Source organism: Coturnix japonica, chromosome 2, assembly GCF_054131305.1.
Source record: "Coturnix japonica strain WE chromosome 2, WE-NBRP24, whole genome shotgun sequence".
NCBI classification, from domain to species: Eukaryota; Metazoa; Chordata; class Aves; order Galliformes; family Phasianidae; genus Coturnix; species Coturnix japonica.
In genome coordinates, this window is record NC_140664.1 from 137599956 (window position 1) to 137618312 (window position 18357).

The 18357-nt window shown below is 40.8% G+C and overlaps 1 protein-coding gene across 4 annotated transcripts in view; it reads left to right on the forward strand.

Annotated features, from left to right (window-relative positions):
• The window catches only part of CCDC13 (coiled-coil domain containing 13), a 29748-nt gene that overhangs the window by 8253 nt on the left and 3138 nt on the right, over nt 1–18357 (forward strand). For all 4 annotated transcript variants that reach the window (XM_015853007.2, XM_085539157.1, XM_015853009.3 and 1 more), the window contains 11 exons: nt 2554–2640; nt 2911–3027; nt 4988–5092; nt 6487–6651; nt 8118–8294; nt 9176–9382; nt 9955–10091; nt 12025–12108; nt 12861–12989; nt 15211–15365; nt 18170–18284. In XM_015853007.2, the coding sequence (XP_015708493.1) occupies nt 2554–2640; nt 2911–3027; nt 4988–5092; nt 6487–6651; nt 8118–8294; nt 9176–9382; nt 9955–10091; nt 12025–12108; nt 12861–12989; nt 15211–15365; nt 18170–18284 (1478 nt within the window). The remainder of the gene's footprint in view (nt 1–2553; nt 2641–2910; nt 3028–4987; nt 5093–6486; nt 6652–8117; nt 8295–9175; nt 9383–9954; nt 10092–12024; nt 12109–12860; nt 12990–15210; nt 15366–18169; nt 18285–18357) is intronic.

The window sequence follows — 18357 nt, forward strand, 5'->3', positions numbered from 1 at the left end:
TATGCCCTCAGCTGTTTCCACTGTTGCAGCAAGGAGGAGCTAGAAGAGGATATCAGTAAGTTATAACGAGCCGAAGATGTGTGAAATGCCATTTAGGAATGTTCACTTGTATTTTGAAGCACAAGTGGCATAAATGCTGTCTGAACTGAGGTAGGAACAAATTATGTCACTCTAGGTGGCAGATCTTCACTCAGGCAGGTGTATTCTTCTGCTTCAGTATGACTTTTTTATATGGGCTGACCTTTCATAGGACTAATTTTTCTGAGAAGAAATGAAAAAGAGATGCTCTAATCTCAGCATTTACTTTGTTCATTGGCTCCTACTGTTCTTCCTTATGCATTTTTGGTAATTTTTTAATCATTTTCAGTGTGTTCTACTGCACTTTGCACTATGTTTGAGAACTCCATAAATGAAGAGAGTTCTAGTCAGACGGGTCTTGTGAAACGGTTGGCTTGCTGGCTAAGAAATATCTGGCATAGCTGGAGACCTCTGAAGTCACACACATAGGGAAGCAAGCCATAAATAATTTCAGGAAGTATTCCAGAACAAAATTGTCTTGGTTATAATCCTCTGCTGAAGAAGTGTAATGAGCATTATTCAGACAGAAACTTAATATTCTCTGGTATTTACCCAGAAGAAAAGTACTACAGACACTTCAGGAAAGGAAGGGAAGAAACAGTAATTGCTGATCCAAACAGTGGTAAACTTCTCAGATATGAACCAATCTGTTACTTGGGCATTAGCACCATCAAAATCAAAACCCAATGAAGCAACTTGTCTCTTCCGAGATAGAGATGAGCTACAATCTGGGGTCTCTATCAGAAATACTCAAGGAGGCTGTGGATGTCCCATCCCTGCAGGAATTCAAGGCCAGGCTGGATGTGGCTCTGGGCAGTCTGATCTGGTGGTTGGTGACCCTGCACACAGCAGGGGAGTTGAAGCAAGATGAGCATTGTGGTCCTTTTCAATCCAGGCCATTCTATGATTTTGTGAAATCATAGAATCATAGAAATTTAATGTTGAGTGATGTGTAAGAAGAGCTACCACAGATAGGAACCTGTGGAGATTCACGTCTGTTTAATAATTTGAAGCTGAGCTGATGATTTGCACTCATCTTTTTCCTTCAATGATAGAAAGAACAGAGCCCTCATTTCATGCATCTACTTGATCTAATATAGACCTAGATGAAGAGTAGACTTCCATGATTGTATTGACTAGGTTCCATGCATTATAAATAGAGACATTCACACTGAGGGCAGGAAAAGCATTAATTTTTTGTGTTGAATCTCATCCCATATGCTCACTTCTAGATGGCTTAAACTTGGTGAAATCATAGAATCACCGAGCTTGGAAAAGACCTCCAACATCACCCAGTCCAAATGTCCACCTATCACCAATAGTTCCCACTAAGCCATGTCCAGAATGAATTATACTGAAGGTACCTTATGAATACATCACTACCACACCAGTGAAAAACACTGTTGTTTTATTGTTAGCTCTTTGCTTGCATGAGAACGGAAAAATATGGAAATCATAAGTGTTTTAAGATGAATGTGTTCCCACAAACAAAATGCAGGGTGTGGTCATTGAGCAATTGCTTAGCAAAGAGTGGTACTTATAAAGAAAGACCACAAATGGATGTTTGCAGAAAACACAATTAGAATTTGACCTAGCAGCTGCCACCAGCTAAAGGAGTTTATGAACTGGATAGAAGGGTGCCCTAAGCACGGCTTTATTTGCCAAGAAACGCTCAGGTGGTTTTGGATTGCACTCTCCAGATATGGCTTTAATAAAGAAGCTATTCCTCAGAGCCTTCTTTTATTTGGGCAAATAATCAAGATTTTCTTCCCACCTCAAAGACTGAAATCTCAGCCCCTTGAAACAACATTTCCCAAACTTTTATGCTCCAAACTGCACTCTGATCCTGTAAGAAGTCTTTACAGTCTCAACAAAAACATACATGATTCAGAAGGGGATAACAGTGCCTCTGCCTTCTTATTCATTATTACAGTGCCTATGCCTTCTTATTCTAACTGGAAGCAATAGTAGACATATGCTTTACACATTGAGAAATGCTACTTTAGAGCTATACTAGCTTAAAAAATGGGTGTTGACATGATTACTAAATCACAGATGTAGGGCATTAGGTCGTCATTTCTCCCTTTAAATTCCTCTGGTGGACAGAGGTTTGTGCTGCTTATGGAATATCCTGATTTTCTTGAAAAGTAGGTAAACTGGCAACAACAACATCCCGATCTGCGCTGTCCTGGGCATTCACTGATACATATAAATACTTATTTTATGAACCTCTGATGATAAAATTCCCCAGAAACCACTGAAGTTCTCCCACAATAAAATAATACAGGCTTCTTTGGGAAGCATTTCAGGACAAGGGTTTTCTACTGGCTGTATGTAAAAAGCAAGGCGTAATAAGGTCTTTTTTTCTTAGAAGATCATTCAGATTGCTGTTGTATTATTTACCAGTTAATCTTCCATGTAGGTGTTCTCTTCACTATATTTGTTCAATAATGGTGCATTTTTTTTTCCTTCCAGCTGCAGACAGCGGTGGAAAAAATACATTTTCTTAGTGGCAATGATGGCATCAAGCAGTCAGCTCTGAAGAGGACAGAAGAAAACTTGGTATGAATTGTACCCATGGAGAGGAAATCAGATCAGAAGTAATAGCTGATACTTTTGCTGTTGTGCGTTCCTTCTCTTATGACAGGGGTGTACCCCATCACTAATTCTGCAGCCAGATTGCTCTGCTTTCGCTTCCCCTGTACCCTAAACAGTAAGGAGTGCATTTTCATTGGTGTGGAAAAAAGAGATTCTGTTGGATCTGTGAACCATTATAACTTCAGTTTTTCACTGTGGATTTTGTTCTTACCAAATCCATTCTTTTCTTCAAAGGCTGAAATTCCAGAGGTGAAAGCATTGCAAGAAAAATTAACTACAGCCAACTTCAAAGTGCTGGAGTATCGTAACCAGCTGCAATCTGCAAAACAGGAACTGAAGATGACCCAAAAGGTACTGTCCCAGGACGCAGTCTGTGGCTGGGATCCTGGGCATGATCTCTCTCATGTGAAATCAGAAGGTGGCTTTTTCTAGGTGCTTTCCTTAGCATCCATGATTCCAGCGAACTCTGGGTATAAGAGACCACAGATACAGTGGTTGCATTGGAAAGATACACACATGGACACACACAGGTCTCATTCTCTTTATGAAGAGTCTCTCTCTGTGGGTGAATGTTTCCATTGTTTCTTCTCTTATCATGGGTAGAGGTACTTGAAGATTCAAATGTTCCAGTCCAGCACAATAGGTTTTGACTGACCTGAAGCATACATTCAGATCCATTCCTATTTTCCAAAGCATTTAATTATGTATTTACTTTTAATGTAGGTTTCAGTCCCATGAACATTAATGAGATTAAAGATCATACTTGAACTAAAGCATGTTTAAGCAGCTTGGTGGAGTGACATCCAGACTGACCTTTTCCTTTTTGATTCATGGTGGATTTTAATGCATTACTCTGTACTCTGCTTCCTTTAGTTTCATTTCTTTGCGTAAGAGACCTGCAATGCAGATCAGAGTAGAGAATATGGTTCTAAAAATAGAACTCTGCTGACCTTTTTATAAATAATTTAAATGCTCATCATACTAACTTTAGCTCTTGTTAATGTGGCTCTTTCAGAATTGTGTGAGAGAGATTGGCTTACTGCCTGATTGCAGGGGTGTGTATTAAGACAAGAGCTCTACTCTGTTCCTACTTAGTTCTAGCTATAGATCATACATGAAATAATTAAATACTTTGAAAACTCTTAGTAATGCTTAGTAAATCTCGGTGATTAATTTGAAATGCTCTTCTTACAGAGGTAGCACAGTTTGACACCTTTCTCCTGGTGTTAGGGGAACAGGCAGGTTCCTTTAGAGTTCACTGGAAGAATAAGGCATGCCTGCAAGTTAATGGTTATAATTAGAGCTGTATTATTGCCTAAAAATCTTAGCAGCCATTGTAGCTTATCATTACATCGATATTTTAGTAAGTATTGTTGTTTTCTTATTATTTAGAATGTTTAGTCACCTAGAATTTTTTATCTACAGAATCCTCTGCAGATCAAATTCCTGCTAATCAGCATGTGATAGTCTACTGTCTAGCTCTGAATTCACCTAAATGAATACGAGCCACTCACTCAGACCTTAAAGAAGGAAGGCATCAGTGGAGGCATCCCTGGCTATCAAGGGGGTCTGAGGTTTTGCCTTCCAGCAGCAGTTCAGTTCTGAGTTCCACTTAGGACTTGGAGCTGCTTGATTTTGTAGTCAATATCTCATGTTATGCTGCCTGGTTCCTTAACAAGCATCACCATATCTGGGCGACTAAGTGCCATTGCTTTGAGAGCATCAGTATTTCTTATCAGAATGCCAACAGCTGGCTTGTTTGTTCTTTAACAGGGGTCACCATATCCTGGTGGCAGTGCTGGTGGGCAGATGTTCTCATCACAGTGCAAGAGAAGAGGAGATAGAAGGGGAGAGATATGTGATCAGGCCACTGACATATTATGGCCGTTTGATTCTTGATGTCTGTTATGCAAACTATATTAGATGTCAGGAGTGGTGGGTGCTGCTCACGACACCCAACTAGATACAGCTAGACAGTCCAATCTGACACTCTCCATAGGCAGGCAGCAAAATATGGACTCATAAAAAAATAAAATAAAAACAGAGACTAATACCCGAACACTGAAATACTGAAATATCCACCTTAACAATTAAAGCCATTTTTGTTAGTCAGACCCTCCTAAGGAGCAGTGATGATCTGAAAGAGCTTCCATCACATGGAGTACCAGACATCAGGTGTAGGTGATAAAGGCTATAGTGTGTATATAGAAAGAATGTTTTGTGTATACCACTAGAGAGGGTGAATTTTGTTCCAACCTCCCCAACAAGTTTTAATTTAGTCTTGTTGCTAATGTTAATCCCTTCTTTGCAGCTCTTAGCAAATGAAGTTGGTGAAGATGTGAATATCCAAAGTCTCTTGACCAATTCTGGCAGCTGGCGTGGACGGGCCCAGCAAATTCTTGTTCTCCAAAGCAAGGTGAGTTAAGAGCCTGTGTAGTGCCTGTAAGCTGGGTGCTGGGATGCTCTCTGTAGGAAAGATGTCTGAGGTAACCTGTTAGTTTATTAAGTCACTCTTAATATCTATACCTGCTTATGTGTCCCAGTACAAAGTACTTGCTGCAAATAAATGATCAGTCTTTGCTGTGCTTAGGAAAGCAATGAAAACCTTCATAGTAACTTCTGGAATGTTATTTTAGTGCATGTGTGTGTGTGTGCATGGTGGTAATGTGTTAAATTTTAAATGTGTGCTGATGTGTTCAATCTTTCAGAATTCCTAGAGAGTACATTAATTAGTCTATTACAAACATGCAAGCCTCAGTATTTAGTTGGGTAGCATCTGTGTTGGAGGAGAGAGTTTGGTGACCTTGGAGAGCTGTGGCAGCTTGGTTAAAATCCCAAGGTGTTGTGAAGGTGCCTCTCCGCACTGAGTACAGAAGGAGCCTTGTCCATCTCTGTGCTCTGTCTTACACACCTTTGTTCAGTGCTTGAAGTCACATGGGAAGAATTGAGGCCAGATAAGATTTTCAAGTTGTTCCCCCAGGAAAAGTAAAGTCTTTAGCTCTAAAGAGCACAGTATAGCTGAAATGTCAGATCAGCACAGGGAGACACTTTGTCAGCGTCTTACATAAAACTTCTCTCATGTAATTTGAAACACAAACTTCCTATTTTTCTCATATTGATTGATATGCCAATGAACTGTGATCTTTGCACTCTGATTGACTGAAATAGTTAATCTCTGTATTCCCACAGGCAAATTACATTTTTCTTTCACTAGACCCCCTGGCTGAGATTCATCTGAAGTCTGTACATGTTGTACTGTACTGCACTGCAGAAATTTCTGTCTGTGCAGACTCCACAGGCCCCTTTTTTGTCAGCAATTAAAGTCAATAGATCAACAGGGTGCATCTTATCTCAGAAGACACCTCCAAAGCAGCAGAATAGAAGTACTGCAGCAGTGTCCACTTCTTTCTCCTGCCTATAAAATAAACCTGTAGTGAATAGCTGAGATGCAGGAGATAAGTTCAGCTGCCCACACAGATGTCTAATGCCAGCTGGGGTGACACAGTGTATCCCTTTGGTCATTGCTCCAGAGGAATATTGATGTCCTTTAGATACTGCATCCTATGTGTTTCCAGCATCCCAGAACACCTCAAACAAGGCTAGGTATCTTGTTTCGTATCTCCTCCCTGCACACGCAGATACATGTTTAATAGCAGCAAACAAATGTGTTTTTGTTGTTTTTTTTTTAAACACTCACTGCTCTGTGTCTATTAGCCACGACAATGTCAAAATGTAAATAATAAGATGCTGCAGTCTGAGCTCCCTTTGTTTATGTGCTTTTTGATGCTTGGCCTCTGTATTGTCCCCTAGATTAGAGAGCTGGAGAGTCAGTTGGGTCAAAACAAGAGCAAAACATCACTGAGTGAAATGGATGAGGAACTTCTGGCTCTTACCGACCCGAGGAAGCTGTCAGCCCAAGAGAAGAACTTGCTGAAAATTCGCAGTTTGGAAAAAGAAAGGAAAGAAGCCTTGGAGGTAAAACCGTATGAGCTGACCTGAGTCTTACTGAGATATTCAGTGTAATAACCTGCCTTGCTTTCAGGGTATATGTTATATATCCTACCTGGAGACCATTTTGGAAGCCCACTTGATCTGCTTGAGGAAGTCCTGTCATGTTTCACAGACTGTGCAAAAGACTTCCATGCTTGTTTTCTGCATTGAACTCGTGTGGCCAGGCAAACCTTTCAGTAGGTCTTCCTTCTGCTTCATGATTAATGTGTCACATGCATCTGCTTGGCCTGAAATGTGGCCTCCTGACAACTAGGCCTGGTATATGATGTTAGGCAGTAGGAGAGAGGAGCAGGGATGCAGTGCAGCTGACACAGGCTTTGCACTGAAGTCACATGTAGGAAGAGTCCCTGCTGCATCTGCATCCAACCTTTGTAGGATCCCTCTCTCCTTATGACCAGCTGTGCATTCTTTATGCAGTGTTAAATACAAGCATGCCCCTCACACCTCGTGTATCTTTATGGTGATGAACTCCTACATTTGAATAAAGCTGAGAAATACAGTAGACTCATTTCAAGAGGCATTTTGAAAATGGCTCTTACCCTCCATCTATTGCTGCAAAGATAAAGAGGCATCCAGTGTTTATGGATTTAGAGGGGTACAGCTAATAGCATATACAGTAAACCCTAAAATGGAAAGGATACAAAGTTCTGTGTCCAAGAGAAACACAGGGGCTGTGGTGTGAGGCGTCAGCTAGCAAAGTAAGTTTCCCTGAAGTCTTTTCTTGCATTCACTTCTCTAAAAGTCACCTGACACCATTCCAGAGCTTAATTAGTTGCCACCACAATTTAACTGTGCAGTAGAATGAGCAGTGGGATAATACACACCTTTTACTCAGCTGTGAGAATGAAAAAGATTTATAGCCACGGGCATGCAGCACTGGGAAGGTTTCCCTTGATAACTGTAATCTGCGTGGCTTCACTCTGCCTTTGTGTTTCAGGCTCCACTCCCCCAAATTCCTTGCACTTGTCCATTTCTACAAGACTATTAGAGTGCTCTCTGACCAGTTCCAACTAGGTGAAGGCATGGCTCAGGAGACAACATATACCAGGCGCTGCTTCTAGTAGGCACTCTGACATCACCAGCCTGTATCTGGAAGTAAGGAAGTTTCCCCATGGAGGATAATGAAGCAAATGAAAGAGCAGAAGCATGCAGAATTACACAGTAACACAAACGTATTGTGTGCCTCCTGACATACTGAATAAACCTTGTTTACTTGTGTTTCTGATCAGACTGATCTTTTTTTGATGGTGGCAAACAGATGAGCAGCGCTATTTATAATTTCTATTTATTTAGGAGAGATTTGATATGTCATTGCCTTTTTTCTTCCAGTTCTTCCAGGCAATTTGTGACTCTTTTTGCTTACCAAAGTATGCAAGGCTTGGTGACAGGCTATAACTGTCATTTCCTCTGATATGTTTGCTTCACTGCAGAAACTCACTGTGGAACATGATGCTCTCCAAAAAAATCATGAGGAAGTGAAAAAAATCCTCGATGCAACAAAAGCCAGGAACAAAGTGCTGTGTGGCGAAGTGAAAACCTTGAAAGGACAGATCGCAACCCTGCTGGAGAAAGGAAAACACGATGATGAGCTCATCGATGCCTTACTGGTATTGCCCTTGCAGTCATCCCTCTTTCTATAAATGATGAAATGTGGCGTCATTTAAAGACACAGTGACACAACCTTAGGGTATACAGGAACTGATGGATCAAATCGTGATGGCCAGAGGTTTCACGATTAGCTAAAGCCCTTCTACATTTTGAATCAGGTTACATGAAGGCTACAGAACACTACCAGGGGTGACAGCTGTAATCGAATGGCTCTAAGCTGTAAACATTGTAAAGGAACATTTTGCAGAATGATGGAAATAGGAAAGTCAAGTAGTTAGAGAAAGGGCTTCTTGCCTGACTCAGAAAGCTGGACTGATCTCAGACTAGTTTTTACATTGTGTTTTTTTTAATCTGAGGATGCCTGCAGTCTTACACTTTAATTTGTTGTGTTACACAACCCAAAACATGAAAACTGAACCATGAGTACTACACTGTAGGCACATGTGGTTGCAGTAGCTGAAGCTAAGAGGATATGGTGCCTTCAAAATTAGGAGTGCTAAATGGGGACCCAAGATGGAGTCGTGCTTAAATATGTGCCCACTGTCATGATCTTGAAGAGATGTTTCTCTCAGTTGCTTGGATCTTTCTAACTTGAACCATCTTGTTGCTAAAGCCTTGATATGACCAGTGAGGAAGGACTGTCCTTACCCAGCAGAACACATCTGGACATTAGAAGTAGATGTGCTGTGCAATTCTTTTAATGTTTATCTACTTAGGGAAGACAAGGTGATCTCACACTTAAAACATAGTGGACCAAATTCTTTCTTGCCCTAGCACTCATAAATGGGTATTTTTCTTGGATGATCTAAACTATGCACAGAATCTTACTAATCATCGTGTACAAAAATGTATATCTCATTCATTATTTCTCTTTTATCAGAGCCAGCAGAAACAAATGCAGGAAATCTTAAAGCACATGAGCCAGCAGGATGAGAAGAACAAAGAATCCCAGCAGTTGCTAGGACAGCACTTGAACAATGAGGCTCAGAAACAAAACTGCCTTATAGAGCAACTCAGGCAGATGGTGGCTGAACGAGAAGCAAAGGTTAAAGAGCTGGAAGAGGAGATTGGGCAACTCGCACTTCAGGTAGTCAGAAGAGTTCATTGTACAGATTAAAGAATCAGAAAGGTTGGATGCTAATGGACTAGTATGTTAAGATGTCTTCAACAAGATGGTACTCTTGCACAGGCATAGGAATTGAGATGCAGTCCACTAACATATCAAAGGCTTCTGTGCTCTGATTTTGTTAAGAGTATCTAGATATCCAGTTCCCATAGATATAAAACCCTTGTAGGGTTATGGTGAGGTTATGAATCTGTCAGATACCTTGGAAATGGGGGCTGGAATGTTGAATCCAAGATAAATGTTAAGATAGAGACACAAACCAACCATACTAGCAGTGGTGGTGCTGCACTGTAGGTTCTCTAGTGACACTGTGTATAACCTATGATTTTATATGAAACTGCACTTTTTACTGACATTTGCTTTGTTTCTGTTCTGCAATGATTAGAAACTAAAGAAAATTTTCTGAGCAGGTTCTGTAAATTAAAAGTTCTGGCATGCTTCTAGCAATAGTCACAATCTGCTGATCAGACATTGATGCAGCTCTTTCTCTTTAACTGTGTAATTGGTTTTGTAACCTGCTTCAACATTAACAGAAGAAATCTGCCCATCAAGGGGACAATTCAGGAGCTGTTGTTACACCACCCTCTGCACACTCAGAAGATCTATATCTTTCTGGGCTTAAGCCTCTGACATCAGCCGGCGATCAGGTTGGAAGGATTGCATCTGCTCGGTAAGAAGACCCTAATGCCAGTCTTTAAATATTGCTGTGAGTTATTCAGAAGCATGGCTTTCCCAGACAACTTTATCAGGCCACTAGTGCTGTGTGCCAATGGTTGTGGCAGGCTGTTTACGGTATATGGGAATCTGTAATTGCATTGTCTCTTGGACATTTGTCTTGGAACAGAAGAGGATACACAGGCTTGCAGACATTACTACATTTGGCATGATGGTAGTGCAGCTAATTCTCTTCCTCCAGCTTGGATAATGCTTATGTGGTTAGCTTAAGTGCCTGTGATTCTGTTCTCTTAGGAGAAACAGGGCTTCTAATGAGCAGCATTCTGAAAATAGGGTGGCAAATTAATACACAACTCCATTTTAGGTAAATAGTACATCACCAGTGCATTGCTTAAATCAATAAAGGTGCTTTGAGTAGTGTTTCCTTGCAGAAATGTTGAAAACACACCACACTGTTTACTCTTAACAAGCATCCTTTTAAAAGTCTTACTGAAGTCCTTGTAAGTTATGCTCATCTTAATACAATTCTCTGATTTTTGTTCATGCTGATGAGGCTGTGGCTCACCCTGACTCTTTGAAGCTACCGTAACACCAGCTGTATTTTTCCATTTAAAATGCTGGGTTTGTTGCTGAGGAGGAGCTGAGATGGGTGTTCTCAGAAGGAGTAAACTTTTTAGCAAGTTAAAGTGGCAACTCGTTTCTCTTATGAAACCTTAACTAGACAACCACATTACTTCAGACACAAAGACTGACTTGAAAATTGCCAGATTCCTCCCTGTGTCTAAGCAGAACATTATCACAGAACTAAAAAAAGTCTCTTTGGAGTGTTCTGAAATGGGAGTTAGAACAGGATCCTTAATTGAAAGTTTCTCTCGCAGAGTGGTATCATCTCCAGGGTTCTGCACTCCCAGTTGGCTTTATTCTCTGACTTGTAACTTCACAGATGTAATATTCTCATGGGGCAAATCTATGTTCTATCCACTTATTTTTTTCTTTTGCCAGTTACTTCAAATGTCTGGTGATAGTAAGCAGGCGGGTGAGCATGAAAGCTGGGCTGGGTAAAGGCATTGTTAGGAGCCCTAAAGTGCAATGCATAAATTACTACTTGTGCATGTAGCTTATGTTGTTCTGGCCAATGGCTGGTGTCAGGTGGGCAACGAGGGAGTCTGAATCTGCAAGAGCTGTTAATAATGCGGTCAGCAGGGCTCACTCAATTCCATTAACTTTAATATGCCGATGAAACATCTATTCCATTTTACTTTAGTGAATCATCTTTTCCTATCAAGAAAGATGAAATGAAAAATGCTATAAATAGGATCTAAAGCCCCTTGGAGACATTCAAGTTAAAATCTGCAGCTTTAGACTGGGCCACGTCTGTCATTACCAACCTTCAGTTGGTTTTGGGGTGGGTTAACCAGTCACAGCCTAGATGGCTGTTCCACTATATTAAGGCTTTATCCATTGTTAGCTGCAGCTTAAAGACCAGAAAACATGGGCTACATCTACAGGGAATTACCTTTAGATGGCTGAACTCAAGAATTAAAGTTCTACATCTTGTTGTGGAACAGGGGTTAGGTTGGTTCTGGTGGTTCTGCTCACCAGTTGCCCTGTGGCAACTCTTGACATCCGTATGCTATGACGTTGTGGTACAAAATGCTGGCATGAGGTGCCAGCAAAGTACCCTCAGAAGCACAGAGATAAAAAACCAAGCTTCATTTTTTGTACATGGAACACTCAGGGTGTTTTTGCAGTGTGTTGTGGGGTTAGATAGCAAGTTGAGCTATGGTGCGTGCACATCCTGTGTGGTACCCCCTAGGAGGCTCTAGCAGGCTCTCCCCCGCAAGGCAGAAATAAACACAGAAAATCAGACTTCTTGGAGGACTGCCCTCTGTAGAGGTCAGTGTTTAACAAAGTTTTCTTTCTTTTAGCACCGTGTCCAGAATGGGCCATACGCTTATAGAATCAGCAGCTACCAAACCTTCCCTTCTCAATAGCAACATCACACCTGGAAGGTATGTGTGTCGGCTTATCTGAAACAAGAGAGAACCTGTTGTACTCCACAAGCTGCTGGCAGCCTTTAGCTGCCTTGTTTTAGTAATGGCAGCTTCTTTTGCCATCTGATACTGTCAGTGGGTTTTGACAAAGGCTGCGGTGTCTTCTTGCTGTCTTGCTTTTTTAATCAGTTGCTAGTTTTATGGCCCATTTTTTCCATTTTTCATCCCTCAGACGCCAAAGTTTCTCCTGTTTTTGGCTCTAAGGGAGATGTTCCTGAATACTCCTGTCTGGAGATGTAAGAGGAGAAATGCAGTACATAACAATGGGACATGTGGAGGAAGTTTCCCTTCGTTTCATTGCATATTAGGAACAAGAAAGGCCATTTTACTAATGCTGCCTGAAGGCTTTCAGTTAGAGAAAATCGATACCATGCCATTAAATAGCCTGGTGTAGCACTTTGGAGAATCCTTATGTAGGCTTCTCTTACTTTGGCAGCAGCTGAGGGAAGAGAGTCTGTAAACTGATGGCAGGGGAAGTTTGTTTTCATGGGTGATGGGAAAGGAGAGCACTGTTGCAAAAGATTTGCTTTGGTTCCACATATTCCATATATTGTGGTGTGGGGACTGATACCGGGGGGAGGTAGTGATCCTAGCAGTGCATTCTGACTGGGTCTTCAGGCAAGTGTATTTTGATATGTTTTTTCAGATGCTGCCATTTCTTTCATTCATGAAATGGGAAACAGATTCTTTTATGCTTCTGCTGCTTTTAGGCTTGCTGGCAATGACAGCCTGGATTTCAAAGTGCTGCAGACACAGATCACGGAGCACAAGGCCCTGTGCCAGGCTGCAGAAGTGGAGAGAGACAGGCTCCTGGAGCTGGTCACTGTGCTGCAGAAAAGGTAGCGGCTGATTCTGGCTGTGTCCTGTATGGGATGCTATGCTTCCACTTCCACTCCACTCAGGAGTGGCTGAGACACATGAGAGTCTGTGCCATGCTGTCCACATGAGCTGCAAGTGTTATACATCCCTTAAATAGTGGCTTTTCAAATTCTTCTGCTCAATTTCACTGCCTAATTGTTTCATTTTTTTTATTTATTCCCTTAAAGTGCAGAAAAAATTGAGTCATCTTCAAGCCTGCTACACTTAGATAAAACTGGAGTTGGTGTATTTATGTATGTATAGCATTACTGAGGCAGCAGTATTATTCATCAGTATGAAATATTGTTATTATAACCCAACTTCTGTTTGAGAAGCATTTCACATTCTCTTAAGTTTCACCTTTTGAACGAATTTCTTCTGGTTTAACTGTAGCATAGAAGTGATATTTTTGTTCTCATTATTCAATTCAATTTGAGACAAGGTTAAAATCAAGCTATGCTTTCGGAGGGCAAGCAAAGCAATCTTTTCTCTTTACAAACCATTCAGCCACTGACTTTTTCTCAGTCAGAGAGTGTGTAGCATCTCATTCCCAAATCTCTATTCCAGCTTTAAGAAGATAAATTTTTCTCTATGTTTTTGAAAACATTAAGAACTATTTACTTGCTTGCTTGATTTTACACTTGTTGTCATTTCTTGCTTATCTAATTTTTGTTCTGTACAATTAATCACAGTCAAACAAACACCTTTACCACAGTTATAACAATATATATCAGCTCCTGTGCTTTTAAGGAATAAGTCCTAGAAATATGCGCTGGGATCATTTTGTTCATATCTGTAAGCCCAGTGACTTTAATAGAGCTATGCCATCAGATGAGGGTGGAGGTGTGAGTGATTGCTGAACTGGGGCCATTGTGAATACAGGATAATGAAGAATGCAGAGGCAATGAAATGCACAATTATAAGTAAAATATACCACAGACTGATGATTCAGCAGCTCCACAGTTATCACACATTTATCAAGAGCTCCTGCAGGTAAAGTAAATTTTGTGAGAATGTATGTAATAATTCTTGGAAGACCTCAGAATAATATAACATCCAGTTATATTTCAACATGAATATATGTAAAAAAAGGGAGGCGTTCCTCTTCTCCCCTTCCTCTGTTGCAGTATAGGTCAACAAAGCTCAAGGAATGTATGCAATACTTAAGCCAAGAGGAGAGCACTGGGAGTGGTTACACAAGTAGGGTTTTTTTTACAGCAGACTTATAACTTAAGACTGTATTTCACAGCTGTTTACTGCAGAGCAGAACATACTGTCAGAACACACCGCATTGTTAACAGGTTGTAGGATTGGACCCTACTTCAGGAAGGGGAAAAGCTAAAGCAAGATTTCAGTTTGCTGCTCATATTGGTGGAAGATTTCATAAAACCCATCGAGTCTTGGTTTTTTTCTCCCCTGTTTGTTGTATCTGGATGCTATGGGAACACCTGGTCAAACGATAGTTTCATCAAGTCAAAACCACTGAGGAGAAATACAACTTCACATAGCTTGTCACCAGCATGGTAGTCCATTCAGGCTTCTCCCTAGCTTTAAATTTCTCTTCATTATTTGATGTCAGACTCTACCCCCAGGAGAAGCACCACTGACTGCATCTATGGGTGCATCTATGGGTTAATTCTCTAAGATGTTATGGGAGGTGAACAGAGAGGTAGTTTGCTCTTCCTTACCGTACTGCAGTGAGCCATTGCCTTCTCTTCCACTTTCTTCCTTCCACAGTGGTATCTAATGGCCAAGTTTATTAAAAGCAACATCTTCTTTTTGTGCTTGCAGATAACTGACGCAGAACAGCTGAATGCTAGGCAGTGTTTTTATAAACATTTTTTCTTTCCAAATTTCCTTCTCAGTGTTAAAAAAAAAATGCAGTTCTTTATTCCTGCAATAAAAGCTCTCTGCAGTTTGCCTGCTCATCTGAGTAGGAAGTTCACACCTAGTGAACTGGTGTTGAGGGATCTAGACAGCCTCTGCTAATGAACGTATTATTTATAATTATTCTCATTAGTTAATTCTGTTTTTCAAATTGAAAGGGTGTCATCTGAAAGAACTACGTTGAGATTTTCTGCATGGAAAACTCTCCCATTCCCTCTGTTGGGAGCTATGCAGAATGAAGTAGGATTCGGTGCTAAGCCTGGTTGATAACCACATAACTAAGCTTTGAACCACCTTTTTTATTTTGCATATCAGGATAGAAGAAGGCAGTGATAAAGTCCTGGAAACTGAGAAGAGACTTCAGGAAGAGCGGCGGCGATGTGTCATTTTGGAGCAGCAGCTTGAAAAACTACAAATGGAACCAGGAAGGATCACAAGTACACAGAAACCTCCCCTGAGGAGCAAAACAGGTGAGGTGCAGCTCTTACCTACAGCTTCGTCCCCCATCTCACCTCAGTGGTTAATAGACAGCAGCAACATTTGGACTAATCTCTCAAACCTACACAAGTGCTTGACCTTACACTCAGGGGTTTGGACCAGATCAGAGCAGTGGATTGATACCAAAGATGAAATCCTCACCACTCGTTGTTCAAGAGGACTCTGCCATAGATTTAAGTGGGACCAGGACTTTTGCAATATCTTGTTTTCATAGGGTTGGTGGTGGTCTACAGGAAGAACTGTGTCCCTGTTGTGACCACTGCCCTGTTCCCTTCACACTTCTGCCTGGGAGATTCATCTGAAGGTTAAGAGCAGAATTAAAGGACGCATCCCAATTTAAGGCCTGTCAGCATCTATGAAAAACTATTGCTGCTGATATAGTAATTAGATCCGGTGTAATTTATTATCCCATGAACGTGTTAATCTTCAGCTATAAATATGAAAGCCTTACTAGCATAGTTAAAGGAGGAGAATTCATGGTGGATGTCAAATTTTTATTTCCCTGATCAGATTCTTTTACTGCTTAAGGACTCTGATTCTGTAAAGTGTCTAAACCAATAAAATGACACATATTCTAAAGGAAACTTTTCCAGAAATTTCCATTTTTATATCTATTTTCGTAAAGTAAAAAGGGTTGAAATGCCCACAGACCAACAGTAGCTGTTTTAACTGTATTAACTGACACTGCATTAAGTGCTACAGAAAAATTTAGATCCCAATAGAGAGACTCCCTCCAGGAAACAGAAAGTTGCAATTTAGTGACCAGCACCATGTCAGACTGAAGAGGGTTTGGAAGCCAATTGCTGCAGCCTGTGGGCTGTAGGATATAGGGCATTTATTTTGATAGAAGAGGGTTGAGGGGCCTCACAGAAGTAGCATCATAGGGCTGTGATTCCCAGTAGGAGCTGGATGTAAGAGGTGTTGGAGCTCTGGGATGGTTTCTTCTGAGGAAGAAATCAGAATGTGTGTAGAGAAAGGCAGTAGGCAGGTGAGTTTGGGAATAAGCCATCAATGCCAGGCTTTCTCTTCTGACCTATTGCCTTAAATTGTATATTGGCATCTTGATGCTGTCTTCTAGAGGAGAAACTGACTGGTATTTAGAGCTTAAACTTTTATGCAACCTGGTTGTGTAAAGCATTTGGTTATCCTGGATGTGGCAAACTTATATTTCCCTTGCAACCTTAAACTGATACAGTGATAAACTCTTCGCGTTCAGAGCCATTTTGGCCAAGTACTGTTGTATAGTTTGGTAGCTCACCTCTGAGAGACTGGATCTTCAGAGCTGAAGGAGACAGGCTGTTCTTACCAGCTTGACGGGTCTCTTCTTACTAAATATTTCATTCATTAGCCATGTCTGCTTAAGGACTAAAAGCAAATGTAGAGAAGGATTGGCAGTAAGATTGGTGAGAAGAAATATACTCTCTAAGACCATGAGATGAGGAGGTAACAGTCTTTCACCACAGCTGTTTGAAGAGAGCTCTGCCCTTTGTAATGTGCCAAAATTCTCTGGAGGTTATACAAAAAACACGTCTACAAGGCTGTAATATAGCTCTTCAGCAAAGCATGTAGGTTATATAGATTCTTTCATGCCAGATAATTGAGGAAATAAGGAATGAAAACTTGAGCATAAAATAGAGACTAGAGAACCCACTAATTAGCATCATATTTTCTTTTTGAAAATGCAAAACTGGAGTGAGCTGATCTAATTGCTAATCTAACGTTCCTAGTCTCCTCAATTCAAGGGATGCTGAGTAGTTAGAAACAACTCAGTTGTGTTTTAAAATTAATGATGGTTTGGGGTTTTCTTTTTCTGCCTTATCCAAATATCTAATTAGCAAATAATAATCCCAGAGGAGAACGGGTAAGTAAAGGCAGGTTTTCCTCACTCCTGTGTAACACAGTGTCAAGTTCTAAACCACATTATGGTTATAAAGTATAACCTTTCTCCTCATACATTTTTGTACTGAGTGTTCCCAGACCACATTCTTCTAGATATTCCATATGAGAAGGATTCAGTGTTTTAACACTAAATTTACTTATTTGAAAGTATTTGCATTACAAGGGATTTTAAAGTAGAAAAGTGATACAGCAAGATGCTGAAATCACAGCACAAGCACAGTGTAGCAATTGCAAGATGCAGTTGAATCAAACATGGTTCACATTACTAGTCTAAGTATCTGTCTTCTCTGTGCCTCCTGCTCCTATACTGTCACCTAATGTTTTGGGCACTAGAATAATTTGGATTATTTTTCTTGCCTAGATAGGTAAATATACATATTACCTAACACACATTTAGCCCTGAAATGCGCATTCATCAGGCTTTAATTCTTCTGGAAGGAGATTAAAAGAAAACGATGTCCTATGTATTTACACTGTCCTCTTGGATATGCATAGAACTGTGCTTATTTATGGCCTCAACTTGTGCCAAGATAAGTTTAGGCTGGACATTAGGAAACACTTCTTTACAGAAAGGGTAGTTAAACACTGGAATAGGCTCCCCAGGGAGGTGGCTGAGTCACCATCCCTGGATGTGTTTAAGAGCTGTTTGAATGTGGTGCTCAGGGATATGATTTAGCAGAGGGTTGTTATTGTTAAGGTACAATGGTTAGGCTGTGGTTGGACTTGATGATCTTGTAGGTCTTTTCCAACCTGGGTAATTCTATGATTCTATGCTTTAGTCACTGTTTCCTGTGATTTGTTTGAAGTCTCACAAAGTGAAAAATATTGTTTGTGTTGCTTGTTTTACTTACACTGCATTTTGTGATGAAATTCCCAGGCCAGTCTGCAGGTCAGTCAAGGCTGACCTTGAACATGAGTGATAGGAAGGAGCTCTCCGCAGCCCAGCTGTCCAAGCTGCCTCTAGAATCACAGATAGAGGAGCTCAGCACAAGGTATGGCTTCCTTTCCTCTATGCTGCATTACTGCCACTTTCTGTTTCAGTAGTAGCTCAGATTCATTGCTGTT